We start from the raw sequence: 18,375 nt of genomic DNA, 5'->3' as shown, positions 1-18,375 counted from the left end.
TTCTCGGTATCTGTGCTACTATCTTCTACTGGGCTTATACAAATAACAAATATTTTATCTGCAAGACATACTACTACCTGTTGATTTTTTTTAAAGTTTCACAGAATATGATCCGTTTCCATCTGAGCTACTTGAAGACAGCAAAACTTGTCAAACTGGGTTTCACAGAACAACGAACTTGAATGTACATTAGGTGCATCGATTTTTTTTTTTTTTTTTCATATCAGCTTACCCTTACCGAAATTTTTTTTGTGAAATGATCTCTATGTCATATAGAAAATCGCACGCCGTTTAGTGCGTGCCACTAACGGCCTAAAGTTGCAAAAGTTTAAGAAATACATTTTTTAAAAACAAATTATACATATTTACTTTTACGAAAACATTTTACCCTTAGTAGCTATTTTTGTCAGAAATTTACATATTTTACGTGAAAAAAATTCAGCTTGATCTGTTAAGTCCTTCAGGTGCCACCAGCGTCTTAAAATTTGGACTAAACGCCCCAAAAATATATTTTATTTAGTTTTGTAAAATAAATAAATAAGTAAAAAAAATTAAAAGAATAAATTTTAAAAATCGAGTTTTCGTCTTATAAACAGCTAATTAGGTAAGAAATGGGGCAATCAAGGTAAAAAAAAAAAAAAAAAAAAAAAAAACCTTTATAGTAGAACGAACAAATAAGACACCGGTAGTTGTTCAGCTTATGTTCGTAGCGCGAAAAAAATAACAAGTGATTATTTTTGTAGATAAAACTTCCTTCGATAAAACACCTGCACTGCATAGAATGAAGTCGCCCAAAAGTGTGTTTGTCGTAAAATTAGGTGGAGTAGCATCGAGAGAAATGAAAATAAGTGACTCATTGTTAGTGTGTCTGCATATGAGATTAGGAGTAATTTTGCGTTGCTTTCTAGACGGAAAAAGTGGTGTTTGATGTGGAAACTGTTTACGTTGCTGATTGTGTTTAAGTGAAAATACGTGTGCATTTGTATGCATTTTTGAAGGATTGCGTCCTACTTGTGCTTCTCAGCAGTCATTGAATGTGTCAGATCGTCATCCCAATGATGAGACAAGTTTTTGAGATCTTGCGTTGACAAAAGTATCTGACTGTTCAAAATTGGTTTCGGTGAATAAACTATCAAGTGTCCGTAAAGAAGTCACCTAAAAAAAAGTCACGTTTGAATGTAAGGAACTTTGTCCATAATGTCATCGGATCCCCTGCGGAATTCACTTTTAGTCAGCTTCCAACAATCGCGGATATTCTTAAGCAATTCTTGGGAAAGAGAGAACACGAAATGAGAAGCAGCATCTCAGAAGGACGCCTCTGCTAAAGTGCTAGTTCATTCAGTGGCAAGGAAAGTAATTCAAATTTGGGAAAAGTCATCAATCAGCGGTGCAGCTATTTTGAGCGAGCAACGGGTTATAGCGTTGATTTTACATTATCATAAAAAGGTCCGTCAGCTGCAAAAGTTCAAAGGACAAACCCGTTTCATTGGCTTCCAAAGTTGCAGAATTCCAGGCGTTCGCCAGCAAAACTTTGATATCGCTTCTTGTAAATGCATCGACCCGGTTGCTTGCACTTGTGCGAGAGAGAAGAAAGTGCCTAAATTGGAAGTTTCATTTTTAATTGACCAGAGAACCACCCGACAGATAGGTATGGCAGGACTTGATAGAAAGGAGACACAGAAACGTGTCAAACATTTATTGCGAAAAAATCGAGGTCAGAAAAATCAACCAAAGCAAAATGAACCTAGTAGTTCCGGAAGACAAAACGATAGTGTCCCTTTACAAAATGAATCGGGAGAAGAGTCAGATTCCACTGTCGAGTTTCTTCCTGCGCTTAAAAGAGAGAAGACTAGCCCTTCTAAACAAATGAGAGTTAGGTTGCCGACATTCTCCCATGCAGTATATAGATGTAATATATCAGACCTCAAGGCCGCAATTATCGCTTTGTAGCTTTTGGCAGATATCGGACTGGTTACCCCAGTTCATAAGTAGAAGGTGATCGACAAAAGCAAGATTCGGAGAGAGAAGAAATCCTTAGGAAACACCATCGTTGAAGAGGCGAGTGCATCGCTTGAATCGACCGAAGTAAAAGCGTTATACTTCGACGGAAGAAAGAATCACTCTCACCCTTGAGACTAAAGATGGCATCAACCACCGAATAATGAAAAAAGATCACTACGTACCGCTACAGGAGCCAGGATCGAACTATCTTGGCCACGTCCCTCCTTCATCTAGAAGAGGAGAGAGCATACGGGCTGCCATCACAAAGTTCTTTGTTGATCAAAATATCCCTCTGTCAGATCTGGTTGTTTTGGGTTGCGACAGTACTGTTACCAACACTGGTTGGAAGAATGGTACGATGGCACATATTGAAGTCTTTCTGAACACACCCTTTCAGAGAATCGTCTGTATGATACACACGAATGAGCTCCCATTTCGACATTTGATTGAATTTATAGACGGCAAGTCTACTGGACCAAATACATTTAGAGGACCAATAGGATCAGCACTTCCAACCTGCGAAGAGTTGCCACTCCAGAGTTTTCAGCCCGTTCCTAGTGGGACCTCAACTTCATTGAGGATTCATTAAGCACGGATCAAAAATATTTGATGAATATCTGCCAAGCGGTTTCTTCAGGAGAATGCCCCGTTGGGTTCGCTCACATGAAGCCTGGTAAAATTCATCAAGCTAGATGGCTAACTACAGCAAATAGTTACTGTCTTACATTTGTACGTGGGAACAAAAGAACCCACGAATGAACTTAAAATCATCGTCCAATAGATCATGATGGTCTACGCGCAATTCTGGTTTGCTGTGATCCGTAATCTATCGTGGGCAGAAGGAGCTCGTCATTTTTGGCAACTCATCACGACTTCTCGCCACATGGAAGCAAAATACAGGAAAATAACTGATCCAGTGATCCGTAGAAATGCGTGGTACGGCCATCCTGAGAACCTACTTCTATCAATGTTGACTGACCAAGATGCTAAAGTACAAGAACTTGGCTGAAGGCGAGTCCTAAAAGCAAGACAAACGACCCAATCTGGTGGTCGCGTACCGGTACGAGAATTCATCATCCCTGAAATCAACTTAGAAGCGACAAACTATGTTGATATGATTAATTGGTCAACATGCACGCTGACGGAGCCACCACTGACAAAACACTTGAGCCTGCAGAAGCTAAGACAAAAAGTAAAAAGACGGCTCCAATGGCTGATGAATCTATTACATCCTTACCCTGTCACACTTGCGCTGTAGAAAGAATGGTGAAGTTGGTGACATAAGCGGCATCAGCGGTATGTGGGCAAGAAGCACGACATAGATTTGTCCTAGCAACACTACAATCAAGAAAAAACATACCAGAATTTTTAAAAAATGAGGTAAAAGAGTAACGATATGAACTTGCACTAACATTTGCAACATTATTATATACTGGTGGGCGGGTTTGCGGAACTCGAACTGCAGCCACTTCCTCGTGGTGAGTTCTGGGTTATTAATGTTTGGGTTTCCATCATTAATGTTTAGAAATAAGCAAAGAGCTGCAGATGTAGAACAAAATCTTTCTTATTTAATTAACGATCCAGATGAATCACGAACAATGCAACTTATTTTAAGAAATGAAACAAGTAGGAACACATTTGTCCATATTTTAAGCCACTGGTAGCATCTGAATGACTTGACTCATCAAGCTGATTTTTTTTCACGTAAAATATAGACTTTCTACAGAAATAAAACCACATAGGATAACCATATTTCATAAAAGTGCATTTTTTATACTTTTAAAATTAACAAAATTTTAAAATTTTCGGCCGTTGGTGGCACCTAAAAATATTGATCAATCGACTTGCAATTTTTTTACACGTTATATGGAATCCATTTCGCAAAAAAATATCACTAAGGGTAAGCTGAATTTTAAAAAAGTGGAAAATCGATGCACCCTAATGTACATATTTACCCAGTCTCTCAGCTGCTGGTAACAGAGAGAAGGTATTCTAGTGGGCAAAACGAAGGCGAAACAATGGCTTTTGGGAATAATACGTTACGGATACTTCCCATGCAAACTTCAGCAATTCCCGCATAGTAGAACAATATCGGAACGATAGCTTGCCGTAGAATGGCCCACTACTGGTATTATAATTAAACATTATGGACAGAAATATTCTCTACAAGCCACATAACCAACGAAATCGCAATCAAAGAGGGCATCAATGAAACTGAAGACCTGTGCTAAAGATGATCAGGGATATGGCGGCCTGTGAGAATCCATTAGCAGTGTGTTATGGCCAAACAATTATATCTGGTCTTATCAACAATGAGTCGTCCAATCCATCACAAATTGAGGCTGCAAACTGTTTGCAAGACAAGCGTGCATAGGTATATACGAGTGCCACCTAACTGGTGACCGCTGGAAATTTGTTGCGACAATGAACAAAGCAGTAGTCGGATCTTCCTAAATGACTGTGAAAAAGTTGAGGTCATCACCTACACAAGTGTTCATGAAAAAAAAAAAAAAAAAATAATAATAATAATAATAATAATAATAATAATAAATAAATAAATAAACTTTGTGCGACAATCCATACAAAATTTCTCGAAAGGTTTTATGGTTGTAATTGGCTTCTGCTATAAAGGAAAGCTCAAGATTCGTAAAGTCGAAAAAGGTGTCAAAAGGAATGCTGCTTATTGCCAAGAATATGTTCTATTAGAAAATTGACACAAACGAAATAGCAGCATTGGGCGATGAAACTCATCGTGCGGAACTGCACCAGGACAAAATTTCAAGTCACACGGCCAAACCATTGCTGGCCTCCTGTCTACTCATGGCAACTGCAACTGGATCCATCCTATTCACTTCGAGGAAAATTCTGTTAAAAGTTCAGGCGCTAATCCAATGAGTTACTGTGCTTTTAAACTTCTCAGATGAAATTTTTAATCGTATCGAGTTCACACGCAAATTGATCCTGGAAAGCCTGCAGTAATGTATAATATATCCCTGGTACAGCTGCAACAAAGTCTGCTGACGTGGAAATCGCGATTTCGTGCAATAGTCCATAGCGGTGACCATAAATTGAGCATCGTTGATAGCGGCGGGGTGAAGTATCTTAGCTAACTAACGATTTTATTTTTTTCGGATGGAAACGGATGTCTTTATAAGTATGATTTAGAATGGATTGATGTACGAAATAGTATCAGGATTATTCAACCCAAACTATAATTACAATTTCTCTACATTCTATATCATACGTTAGTGTTCAGAGTGCAGCATTATGAAAACGATGTGCGCTGTAACTTTTCTACAATAAACTGTACTTACTTCGTAATTAAACACATGTCAGAACTTTATCACCAGCGTACAGATTCCTCAACTGTTAATACTGTTTAATCCAAGAGGTACATATTAAATTTAACACATTTACAGAAGTAAAGACATTTCTCTCTTCGTTAAATAACCAAGTCTTATACAGCATACTGTCAAACACTTCACCTTTTCATGGTAACCTGTAAAGTACATGTCTTAAGTACTAAGAGTTTATAATGGTTTTTTTTTCTTTCTTAGTTTTTAATAAATACGATTAACATGTGTTAACAAAGCTTTGTGGCCATATATTTCTAGATTATTACAATATTGCAAGTATCAGATTTTAGGGATAATTTCCCCTTTAGCAGAACCAACAAAGCAATAGGCTGCCCTAGCATCTTCTAGCCATGAAACAACAAAAGGAGAATCGTATACCTAGATTTAAATATTTCTTCTTCAGTTCTTACATTAAACTTAACAATATGCATTAAACATTCCATTACACATCGAATGTTGCATGAGACCTTCAATTTCCATATGTTTCAGTTACTACAACGATTGGTGAGGTATTCGAGTACTTTAAACCTCGCTGCATTTGAATATGAATGCCCAATTCGATGTAAGTGTGGATTCCTACTCGTCCCCTATATATTAAAAAAAAAAAAAAAAAATCAATAAAATAAGGTAACTAATTCATGCTATGGGTTTTGCATTAAATTTGCTTCGAACGCACAAACAGACTATATCTAGCAAAAATACTTCCCTTTTCCCAATCTAATTTATGTTGTTTAAGCCACTATAGCTTCACAACCACAGGATCCAAAGCGCATTCAGTGATGTTACAGTGTGTCCACCGTAAGACTCCATGATTATGAAAGTATATTTCTTTTTCATTTCAGGCAATATTGTAGGCATTTTCATACCAGCAGAAGAGAAACTCAACAAGTTTACGTCGTTCGCACTAGAACCATAGTGGCGCTGCAGCAGTAAATTTTTTCTAAAATGGCGATCCAAAATGAGCGTTTCCAGGCTGTGTGGTGGTATTGAAGAAACAAATTCCATAACAAATGCACCCAACCTTCATCGTGTCAACACGAAGGACCGTACGACATTCAATACTATAAAGAAAGTGGTATGATCAGTTTTTTGTAACCAGTAGTGTTGTAAAAAAAAAACACGGTGGAAATCACGGCATTCACAATGAGATTATAGAAAATGAGCAGAGATCATTCGAATAAAGTCCAAGTAAGTCAATTGGGCAAAGAGAATTGGGAATGAAAAGGTAGACAGTTAACAAAATTCTTTGCTTGCACATATGCAAATTGTGCGCGAAACATTTGCAGTTGTTATACTGGATGCATTACTAATGATAATACCTTTCTATTTTGCATAATGTTTTCAGATGGGGCCAACTTTCACCTATTGAGGAAAGTAAATCGCCACAATGTATGAGCTTGGGATTCAAAAGATGCTCATGTACTCGTAGAACACATGAAAGATACTCCAAAAGTTAATGTTTGGTAAGGTGATATGGACAATCAAATTGAGGAGCTATTTTTCTTTCAAGAGGAAATTGGTATCTTACCTCTTATTTGGTTATGTTGGAGAAGTATACATGCAGCAGAAAAACTTCCAGCGAGATGGTGCTCCACTACATTAAAGCCTTCAAGTCTGACAGTTTTTAAATCTCAGATTCCCCAAACATTAGAATGGCTGCGCGGTGGACTAATTTCTTGGCTTCCAAGTTCCTCCCGACACTATTCTATTGGATTTTTCCATATCGGGTTAAGTATGTATAAAAGTTGAGTTTAAAACATCAAATAAGAGAAATAATAAATTCTGTTATACAAGAAGTGCTGTATAATACATGGCGAGAAGATTACAGATTAGATATTGTTCGTCCCACCAGAAGCGCTAATATGCAAGTGTACTGAGCTAAAGTGTATTAATTCGTGTTACAGTAAACTTTTTTAAAGTTACATTATCACTTTCATGTAACAAACACAAAATGATGGATAGAAAATTTGTTTGAAATGTGGGCGTATCACGGTAAACACCCCACATTTCTAGACTATTTTATGATCATGGTAGGAGACGAATTTTTAAAACAATTCTGATAATGCATCTGGCATTAGTGTTATTCGGTAAATCAAAATTACATGGAATCATCCCATTAATTGACACCTTTTCTAAAGAAAAAATATCAAATTCTATTTCTACACAACTTTCAAACGAATCCGAGCTCCTTTTTGGCTACGTGGACAGCGTATGCGCATTTGGTGTGGAAGACCAGGGTTCGATTCCCAGTCATGTGGTTCGGATTCTCCGTTGTGTGTTTCGGATTCCCCGTTAAGCTAAGTCCAAGTCTTATATAGTCTTACTGCAGAAAGGTATGCTAAATTCATATCTAACTAACTAATTAACTTTAAATGAACCCGAGTGTTAACATAAAAGTCGGTAAGGGGTACCATAAAGAGGGGATTTTTTTTTTTCATTATTTTTCAATATCCCACACCGTTTGCAAGACTGAGTCTACTTCCGGTTGGAGTTTCTAATTCAGGTATGATCAATGTTTTCTTTCTTCTTGCATGCAGTATGTAATAAGCAAATCCATTACACACACAATTAATTAAAATGTCAGTAATAAATGGTGTTCATTGGGCAAAACACTCCAAACAATGAAGATTTATCTTAGACTCAGAAATGGTTATTCTTCGTCTTTCATTATCATTTGGCCATGAAACAAATGACTGTGAAATATACATCCCCTGTATACAAATATGTGATGTTGGAATGTATAACTCGTAGTAGGATATGATGCTTTATTTATTTATTTATTTTTAAATTTCAACAATTCCAGTGCATCCCTAAAAATGTAATAAAGAAATAACAGCCATGTGTTTTGAACAATCTACACAAAATGTTGAATCGTCCAGCGGAAACGGCACGTTTCTAGCGCTTGTGGTTTTTGAGATCTCATTGTCGAAAAGAGTGGAGACAAACTTTTCATGATCACAAACATATAAACCTAGCATTTTAATATATAGATTATTATTATTATTATTATTATTATTATTATTATTATTATTATTATTAATTATGTTGAAGTTATTGAATGACTTAAGAATAATAAAAAGTTATGAAGTAACTCATATATTACCTATAAAAGTTGTTTAATAAATTAATATTTATTTTTAATATTAATATTAACATTTATTTTTCGTTTTCTTACGGCCAGAAATCTGATTACATGCCTTGACAATTAAATAGTCTGGCACAAAAAGTTTTGCATAATATAAAAAAGTCTTAAGTAACAATTATGTCATTCAATAACATTTTGAATCAAATATCCTGCTTTCCTAAATTATTATATTGTTGAATTCTTATTATTGAATTATTTCTTGTTGAGTTATTTCCCAAAATAAGAAGTGGGAGGAGAAGTAGTATCTTCGACTATGCATTACACTAGTTAACAAAGGTTTTGTTACATAAAAGGAAATACCTGTTCTGAAAGGAACTTTTTGCGCTGAATTCGAATATGCACTCGGTTTTTCTCCATCACGCACGATTTTCCCGTAACAGAGGGATTTTCGGGAAAATCCCTCAAAAATTTCCCTTTTCGTTTATTTTACACCCCAAGATCTTGTCCCCTTGCATATACTAACATAGAAATTATACCTAAGTATACTTTGATTCATATTTAACAAACCCTCCAAGTTTCGTAATAATCGCTTTATTCTTTCTAGAGAAATAAATATGTTTGTATGTATACTGTGTGTACTGTTTATTGCACCTTATAGTAATGCTTTCAGATCTCTTAAGTTGAGGTATAACGTTTTGCTTTATTACCACAAACACATATATAAAATATAATACAATATAATTTACAAGTGTGACAATTTACAATAAACAATAATACAAATGTACCAAAAGGTCATGAAAAGACAATTAAAAATATCACAATATATGAAACTTCCATTGGGTTACAAAAACGTACACTACTTCCTTCTTTTGTAAGAAATGTTGCATTCTCTAACAAGACCCCAACAATAGTCCCCCATCATTGAAGGATCCCATCGTCCCTGGTACCTTTTCTCCATTGCCATTATATCTTGGTGGAATCTTTCCCCCTGTTCGTCGCTGAGAGCACCTAGGTTAGCAGGAAAGAAGCTGAGGTGGGAGTGCAAAAAGTGGATTTTTAAAGACATCCTACAACCCAACTCTTTGTATTTCTGTATCATGTCCTGTACGATTTCTGTGTAACTCTCAGCTTTGTTATTGCCCAGAAAGTTGTGCACAACACACTTAAATGCTGTCCAGGCAGCTAGCTCAGCACTGTTTAACTTGCTGTCAAAGCTATCATCAAGCATTAATTTCCTAATTTGGGGACCAATAAACACTCCCGCTGAAATCTTAGCATCACTCAGGTTAGGGAACTTATCTCGCAAATACTTGAAACCTTCACCAGATGTGTCCATGGCTTTGACAAAGTTTTTCATAAGTCCTAACTTGATATGAAGTGGCGGTAGTAATATCTTATTAGGATCTACCAAAGGAGCGTATTTGACGTTGCATTCTCCAGGTACGTAATTCACTCTAGGTTCCCATTCCTTTACTTCATAATGTTTGTCATCAGCTCGGCTATCCCATAAACATAAAAAACATTGGTACTTCGTGTAACCGCACTGCAGTCCTAATAAAATACCAACTACCTTGAGATCACAACATATTTGCCAACAATGGTCCTTGTAATTTATAAGATTTAGCAAAGTTGACATGGTGTCATAGGATTCCTTAATCTTCACTGAGTGCGCAAGTGGTATAGAAGGTTTTTTATTTCCATTATGTAAAAGGACAGCTTTAAGGCTGACCTTTGACGCGTCGATAAATAACCTCCATTCTTCTGGAACGTAAGGAATTCCTAGCTCCGCCATCAACCCATTTATATCCGTACATACGCACACATTATCTTGCATTGAGAAATAGCTTGAAAATATAACATGCCTTTTCCTGTACACTGATATGTTCGTTTCTGCATCCAATAAGTTCCACTGCTGGAGCCTTGATCCCAGAAGTTCCGCCTCTTGTTTTGTCAGGTGCAAATCACGGACTAGGTCATTAAGTTCACATTGCTATCAGGTGCAATAAACAGTGCACACAGTATACATACAAATATATTTATTTCTCTAGAAAGAACAAAGCGATTTTTACGAAACTTTTAGGGTTTATTAAATATAAATCAAGGTATACTTAGGTATAATTTCTATGTTACTATATGTAAGGGGACAGGAGCTAGGGGAATAAAATATCTGAAAAAGGGAATTTTTGAGGGAATTTCCCGAAAATCCCTCTGTTACGGGAAAACTGTACGTGATGGAGAGAAACCGAGTGCATATTCGAATTCAGCGCAAAAAGTTCCTTTAAGATCAGGTGATTTTTCTCATGTAACAAACAAAAAGTTTAAATTTGTTAACTAGTGTTATTGATTAACCCTTTGTATTATCCCTTTCGAGACAGCGAGGAATGTAAGCACACTCATCCCTCGGTTTTATATGGACTTCCACTTAATGGACATCGGAAACAATCCATACACTCGCAGGACCGGTGGTAGAAGCTCTGCAACGCCCTACGAAAGTCGTCCACTGGAATGCTGTTCAGTACTCCCGTCACATTCTCTTTTTCCTTGGTTGTCAGCGTTCAGAAAGTGAAACAATGTGCTCCAATTAAGTTGTGTTAAACGCAGTAAAACCGAAGTTGTGTTAAATGCAGTAAAACCGCTATTGAAACTGTATGGATATGATTGTTTCAGTCGAAGCAAAGTGCACTGGCACACAGTAGTTTTTGGTGAAGAGTTAGGGTCTTTGAATACCCTTATATTTGCCTGATTTCGCATCAGCGGACTTCACGCTTTTCCCTAAGCTCAAATCTGCTCTCAAGGGAAGCATTTTGAGAATATTGCATCAAGCCAAGTGAATGTGACGGCGGTACTGAACAGCATTCCAGTCAACGACTTTCCTAGGGAGTCCTAGAACCTCTTCGACTGGTTCCAATAGTTTATGGGGTGGGAAGGGATGTACGCAGAAAATGAAAGTGGTATTAACTGTTTCTGGCATTAACTATTTTATTCGAAATAGTCCCGCAACTTATGGCTGACCGATCAACGCACAGGCCAAAGCAGTTAAGATAGAAACTTGAAATTTGGATACGGGATTGGATTTGTGATGTAAGGTCCCACTAAGGAAGAATTATTGGAAATTCGACGAAGAGGGTAAAGGGATTGAAATTATCGTAACATATCCAGATCTCTGAATCTCTAAAGATTAGAGACATGAAATTTAGTATAATTATAGACTTGAAAATTAGTATCAGTTAAAATAATTAGACACATTTTTAAGTGTTTTTTTAAATAGTATTTGACCTAGATGAGAAGAAAAGGGCGTGAGAAGGAAAATGGGATGGGGATTACAATTACTATCTTGAAATCTCTTAGAAACGTAATATTCGGTATTTCGACTTCTCATTTAAAATAATTAAACATATTTTCTACCGTTTTTTTTAATATTTGCCCTAGAAAGAAGCAAAAAGTGGAGTTACAATTATCATAATAAGATGGCCATATTTAAAAATCCATTAAAGTTAGAGACATGAAATTTGATATTTTGACTTTTCATTTTAAACAATCACAGACGTGTTTCATCATTTTTTGATATTTCCCGTACAAGGAAAGAAGAAAGGGAAAGAAGACTAGAGGTATTAAATGTTAAAATAAGGTCATATCTCGAAATCACGGTTAGCGCATGAAAATTGGTGTTTAAGACTTAATTTAAAATAATTACAGATGTTTCAGCGTTTTTTCATGTTTCCCTTAGAGCGAAAGACAAAAAGGTGGGGATTGTTACTGTTGAAATAACAGTTATATCTCGAAATCCCCTAAGAGTAAAGATATATTAATTAAAGATGTGTCTATCGTTTTCTGATGTTTCTCTTAGAAGGGAAGAAAAAGAGTGGGGATTGCAACTGTTATAATAAGATGACCATATGTCAAAATCCTTTTAAATTAGAGATATATTATGGATATGGTAAATATGAGGGTCTGGGGGTGAAGTTCCCAGCTAGCTGAAAGTCGCTGGGAACGAAAAAAAGAGTTTTATAAATGTAACACATAAACAAATAAATAATTAAATAACGGAAAGTAGGTCACTGTGCTGCAGATGAGTACATTTTTAAATTATTATTGCACTTACAATCTTTAGACAGGGTGCCTAACAGAAGTCCAAAATTACTTCAATACAGCAAACATGCAAAAAACAGAGATGTTTCTTTAATTACGATTAAAATTTTATCTCGGTAATAAATTATTTAAAAGAATGTATTTACTGCCTTAACAAACATGTTTACCTGTAATGGTCCATATTTGGCTAGCTGCTGTTGGATCCCTGAACAGCAGGATATTATCATAGAAGCCTGTTCTTCGATTTGAAAAGATTGGCCATTTAACTAGATTTTTCTAGCCATCATGAAGACAGCTCTAAAGAAAGAAAGAGAGAAAAAATCACATTATTTTCTGTTTATTAATTTATTAGTTACTATTTTACAAGGTAGAGTCATAAGTCTTGCAATGTTTCCACAACTCTGACTATTTAACAGGGAGCCTGCCATTCCGTCAGTATCTTCAGTTAGTTTATAGTGGCAGTGACGATGAGTGTTCTGCAACATCTGATACTTAACTGTTATTGTATGAATTCCAACTTGGGCATAGCACGGCAACAGCAACCCAAAACGTATGTCTTGCAAACGGGGAAGGTGAAATGAACCACAGCACAGCAACTCGTTGGTTACAGAAAGTTCGTGCAGGTTGTAAAAATGTCGAAGATCAGACAGACAAGGCCTGGCTGTCCCTAAGTAATAGGTTATAAGGTGATACGGCACACCATTGAGGAAAATCGATCCACCACACATGACAATTTTCAAACTAACTTGACATGTCCCAACCCACTGTAGTAGTACGTCACCTTCATGATCTTGGAAAAACTATCAGGAGCGGCCGTATTATGCCATTTGAGTTTGCCTTCTTCAACTCAAGCTCAAAGGAGAGTGAATGTGTGCCGACAACTGCTGCAAAATCGCATAGTGTGAGTTTCCTGAAACACACAGTCAAATGTGACGAAAAGTGAATGTTTTTCTGAAATCCGAATGTGCAAATCAGTGGTTAAGCAAGGACTAACTTTGAGAACAAGTTGTCAATCAGAACCGTTTCGAACAAAGTTGCGCTCTGTGTGTGTGGTGAAACTATGAAAAGGTAATTTACTTCGAGTTCATTCCTAACGGTCATATCTTCAATGTCGACCTTTATTCCGATCAGTTGGAGCGTATGCTGCACTACGACAAAAATATTCTGTTTTCGTGAAACGAAAGCGCGCCCTGCTGCAACACAAAACTTCACCCAGCTCGAAAAACGCAACAGAAAATTGAGATACTCGTTTGCAACAAACTGATGCCATACCCGGTATAGTCCTGATCTTGTCCTTTGTTTTGGTTCATAATACATTTTACCAACCAACAGGAGGTAGAAACAGTAGTGACTGGTTTCTTTGCTTGACGTGGAATCGAGGAACTGGAGGACGTTAGCTGTAGACAGTCCAATAACGAGGGGTTGTACTTTGAATGTGAACTTGCTTTCATTGTAATGTAATATAGGTATCGTATATCAGGATATTGCAAGACTTATGAATATACCCTGTAATAATCTAAATATTCAACTAGAAATTATATATATATATATATATATATAGTTGAATACATTAATATATATAGTACCAGAATCACAAGCATATAGAAGGAAACTTTTAAACTATATTTCGATACGATGTCACTAACATCAGTTCTTAAAACTTCTACTTGAAAGAATTATACTAACAAGCGTGTGATCATATAAAATGAACACAGAGTTATGTAAATATTTTCATTTCGTTTAATTTATTTTTCAGAACAACATATAAAAATCAATATCAACGGATATAATAAAATATCAACTGTGGCGTCGATTAGGAGGCATAGAGTAGGGCTGTGCGATATCAATATCTACAGACAGATATTTTTCTGACATCGATATCGATAATATCGAATATCGATAACATCAAATATCAATTTCGACAACATACAATATTGATATCGACAACATCAAATATGGATATTCAACATATTGATTGGTCTTGAATATTCATGTTGATATAGACAAACTGGTCTCAAAACGTTTCAATGGGGGATATCTCAGAATACTTGTTAGTCACAGAAAACCACGGGCGCCACTGGCGATGAGGACGAGAGGGACGCGTCCCCCCAATATTTTGAAGTACAAAATAATCAATATTTTTTTCCTAATTTAATTTATTTACTAACGACAGAATAACATAAATAATAATTATTATGTTTATTTGGAATATAATATTCAGGCTGTGAAACAATTAAACAGAGTTCTTGATATAACAGGGGGACCGTGAAGATAAGCTAAACCGTTTGTTATACCCAGACATAACAGTAAATTTTACCCAGTTATACCCAAGAACGAGCAAGTTTTAGTTTGTTTAGCGTTGTTCTTAGAAATTCTTACAGCTACCGGGTTAAATATATGATCTCTCAGAATACGGTATAAGCGATTATTTCAAATGGGCTGGTTAGATATCAAGAATGAGAACTGGGATTACATGAGTGCAGTGGTGAGGGTTATTTACATTTGAAACGCATACATACCATTATCAACAATTATTGATCCATTGCTGGATTAAGGTGTTTCCAATACTTCTTGACAAACATCTATTTTGGATAATTCGTTTCCAAGATATTCGCAGTGCTACCTAATTTCGTCAGAACACCTTATATTAGGCTCCTGTGTAGGTCTCTATTTGTCACTTGTGGTATCCAGTAAAAAATTTGCTTTTGTCTATCTTGTATGATTTGTTTCCTAAGAGAGAGGGAGAGAGATATCTTTCTATCTACCCATCTACTATCTCTCATATTATATATATATATATATATATATATATATATATATATATATATATATATATATATATATATATATATAATCAGTTGCTAAAAGATTAGAATAGCACCACTGCCTACAGATATGGAAGAAAACCTCCTTCACTTGAAGAAATCTCATGAGAGTGACATTTCAAAATTAGCCCTTCTGGCTCGTAAGTATTTGTGTAGGGTACCAGCGTTCTATTGGAAAAAGTATTTAGTTGTGGATGCAATATCGTAATTGATGCTCATACATCACTTAGTGCAGACCATGCGAAACAACTTATTTTCTTTCCATGAATAAAAAGCTCGTTCCTAAATAGCAGTGTCATGAACTTTAATGCAACATAAATTTCTAGTTGAAAACTCAGGGCTAATAGGCATATTTCTAAACAAGACAGTTATTGTTCATTGTGTGCGATGTATGTGTTTGTGTTGTTCTAAGTTAGTCCGTTGGCTTTACAAATTTAACACTTGGACTTATTCTTTTGTAGTATTCTATTTTAATATTTAATTAGAAAAAGGACGCGATCAATCGGGATCTCTTTCATGTTATTATTAAATTGATTATCTTTTGTATTAAAGAGCTTTACGCAAAGACATGACATCTCCCACATGAACTGGAGAGGTTTCTTGTTATTGGTTTTGTGCAAACTCATATCTAAAAGTGTTGATGTTTTCATTAAATTTAGGCTAAAGCTTACGTCTTATACCATTATTCAGTTATGCTTATGAAATCAACTTAGAAAGGTTCTAAGTCATTCCTAATAATAGTGCACATAATAATGCATATTCTAATACTAAGCAAATCCAAAGAAATAGAGAAGTGTTGATACTACCTAAGCAGAATATGTTGGTCTGTGTAGTGAAATGACAGAATGGAGGCTTTTTTTTGTTTTAGTGGGCTGAGTTATGTGGTTCAACTTACATCTAGTAACTATATACAAATAAACGGAAAATTACTACTTTGCACAAAAAACGAGTAAATTCTTGTTTCCCTGTCTGTTTAGATTTAAGCAAATATTAGCACTGGCATTTGATTTTTCACTCGCAATGGCAATACAGCACAAACATTAATTGTAGTGAGGATATAAAGTTGACTCGGTTAAGGAATGCAGCCATGTTAATGATGATAAATATTTTGGAGGGCATAGCTCCCGGCTCTGCACTGCTTCGGAAGGGACAGAATTTCTGTCCCATACAATTTTTGCACAAAGTTTGGTTTGATTCGGTGAAGAAGTGCAGCCGATAATACAAGTTAAATGAGACGTAGAAACATCCTTATCCCACCACTGATTTGGCATATCTTCAAAAGGAACCGAATTTTTAATCCTGTGTAAATTTGGTTTCATTTGGTTAAGAAATGCAGTCAACAGCGGAGATTAAATATTAACATAGAATGTTGGGGACATAGTACCCAAACCCTATACCGGTATTAATTTGACTCTTGGAACGGGGCATTTTTCTGTCTCATACGAGTATCGTGCAATTTGGTTTCATTCGGTTAAGAAATGCAAATGCAGCTGCTATCGCGAGCCAAAAAGCGGTATACACATATATAAAGCAAAACCCGCCGAAATTTTTTCGAGATAGTGTCAAACACCAATATCGAATATCGACAATATCAATATCGATATCGACAACATTGATATCAATATTAAATATCGACATCGACGATATCGATATATCGACATATCGCACAGTCCTAGCATAGAGGTAGTTGTCCTGCATTTGTTACTCTTTCACTATTCCTTCTCTACTACGAGAAGCAAATTCCTATCCACCAAGAGGGTAAAGATTACTTACACATCTTTCGTTAAATTTTATAAACAAACTCATAAAATAAAAATTATTAAAAAAAAAGGTACTTAATTTTTTAAATTTATTTATTTATTTTTGTAGGTACATGTCAGTAGTCCTGTTACACATTGAAATCTGCGCGCCATAGTATCGACACACGCCGCTAGAAGTCAAAATAAATGGCGCGCCTCATTGATAAAGTGGAATATCTTGCGGTAATTCGTTTTCTGCATTTGAAGGAAAAGAATGCTGCGACAATCCATGTTGAATTGGTGGAAGTGTATGGCAACAATGTACTATCATATAAATAGGTGGCGCATATGCTTCCAGTGAGGTCAGAAAAGTGCGAATGACGAAGAAGTGGCAGGCCATCTTTCTGTGAATAACGGAAATTGCAAGAGATGGAGGTCCTGGTGCTCGCGGACCGGCGTACCACAATCGGGGCAATAGTGGAAAAAAGTGAAAGTCAGTTATGGATCAGTTTTCAATATCTTGCACAACAATTTGCACATGACAAAGAATGCCGCCCACTGGGTTCCGTGACTGTTTACATTCATTCAAAAACCTCGCCGAAGCAAGCCAGGAGTGGAAATGTTGCAGCTGTGTTAAGCCAATCCAGATGGCTTCTTGAAAACGCCTAATCACCATGGACCAGTGCTGCATGTACACCTTGAGACAAAAAAAAAAAAAAAAAAAAAAAAAAAGCAAAGAAAGCAGTGGAAACATGTGGATTTCCCACCGTCGAGAAAGGCAAAGATCCAATGATCGTCGGCAAGGTGATGCTGAGTATATCTGGGACTGTCACAGTATGGTGCTAATAGATTTCGCTCGTAAGGGTAAACCATCACAGCAGCACACTATCAAAATCTCCTGACGAGGTTACGAGAGGCTATCAAGACAAAGCATCGAGGGAAGCTGGTCAGGGGCGTCTTTTAGCTCCACGACAACGCCCCACTTAATTCTGCACAGAACACAGTCGCATACGCTGTTTCTTTGTGCTGTCAAATTTTGCCTCACATCCCGTATTCTCCAGATGTAGCACCTAGAGACAGTTTTTTTTTTTCCGCGGATGAAGAAACCATGTCATGGCAGGTATTTTCGTAATGACGCGCGGCGATTTTTTAGGTGGACGTGGAACGTTTCCTGAACAGCCAAAATGAAGACTTTTACAAGAAAGATATCCGCAAAGTCATCGATCGTTGGGAAAATTGAGTCACATTGATGGGTAAATATGCAGAGGACTAACACTATC

At 36.4% G+C, this 18,375-nt stretch overlaps 1 protein-coding gene across 5 annotated transcripts in view; it reads right to left on the bottom strand.

The window, feature by feature from the left end:
- Positions 1-18,375, bottom strand: part of LOC145695080 (acyl-CoA:lysophosphatidylglycerol acyltransferase 1-like) — a 127,613-nt gene that overhangs the window by 42,589 nt on the left and 66,649 nt on the right. For 3 of the 5 annotated variants that reach the window (XM_081771954.1, XM_081771956.1, XM_081771955.1), the window contains exon 2: positions 12,699-12,828. In XM_081771954.1, coding sequence (XP_081628080.1) covers positions 12,699-12,712 — 14 coding nt within the window. In that variant the 5' untranslated portion in view covers positions 12,713-12,828. Of the gene's footprint in view, positions 1-5,315; positions 5,501-12,698; positions 12,829-18,375 lie in introns of all 5 variants that reach the window. The other 2 variants (XM_081771957.1, XM_081771952.1) reach the window with 1 other exon arrangement.

This window comes from Thermobia domestica, chromosome 9 (genome assembly GCF_964235325.1).
Source record: "Thermobia domestica chromosome 9, izTheDome1.hap1.1, whole genome shotgun sequence".
Lineage (NCBI taxonomy): Eukaryota > Metazoa > Arthropoda > Insecta > Zygentoma > Lepismatidae > Thermobia > Thermobia domestica.
The sequence above is the reverse complement of the archived record's forward strand: the minus strand, read 5'-3'. Positions and strand labels throughout refer to the sequence as shown.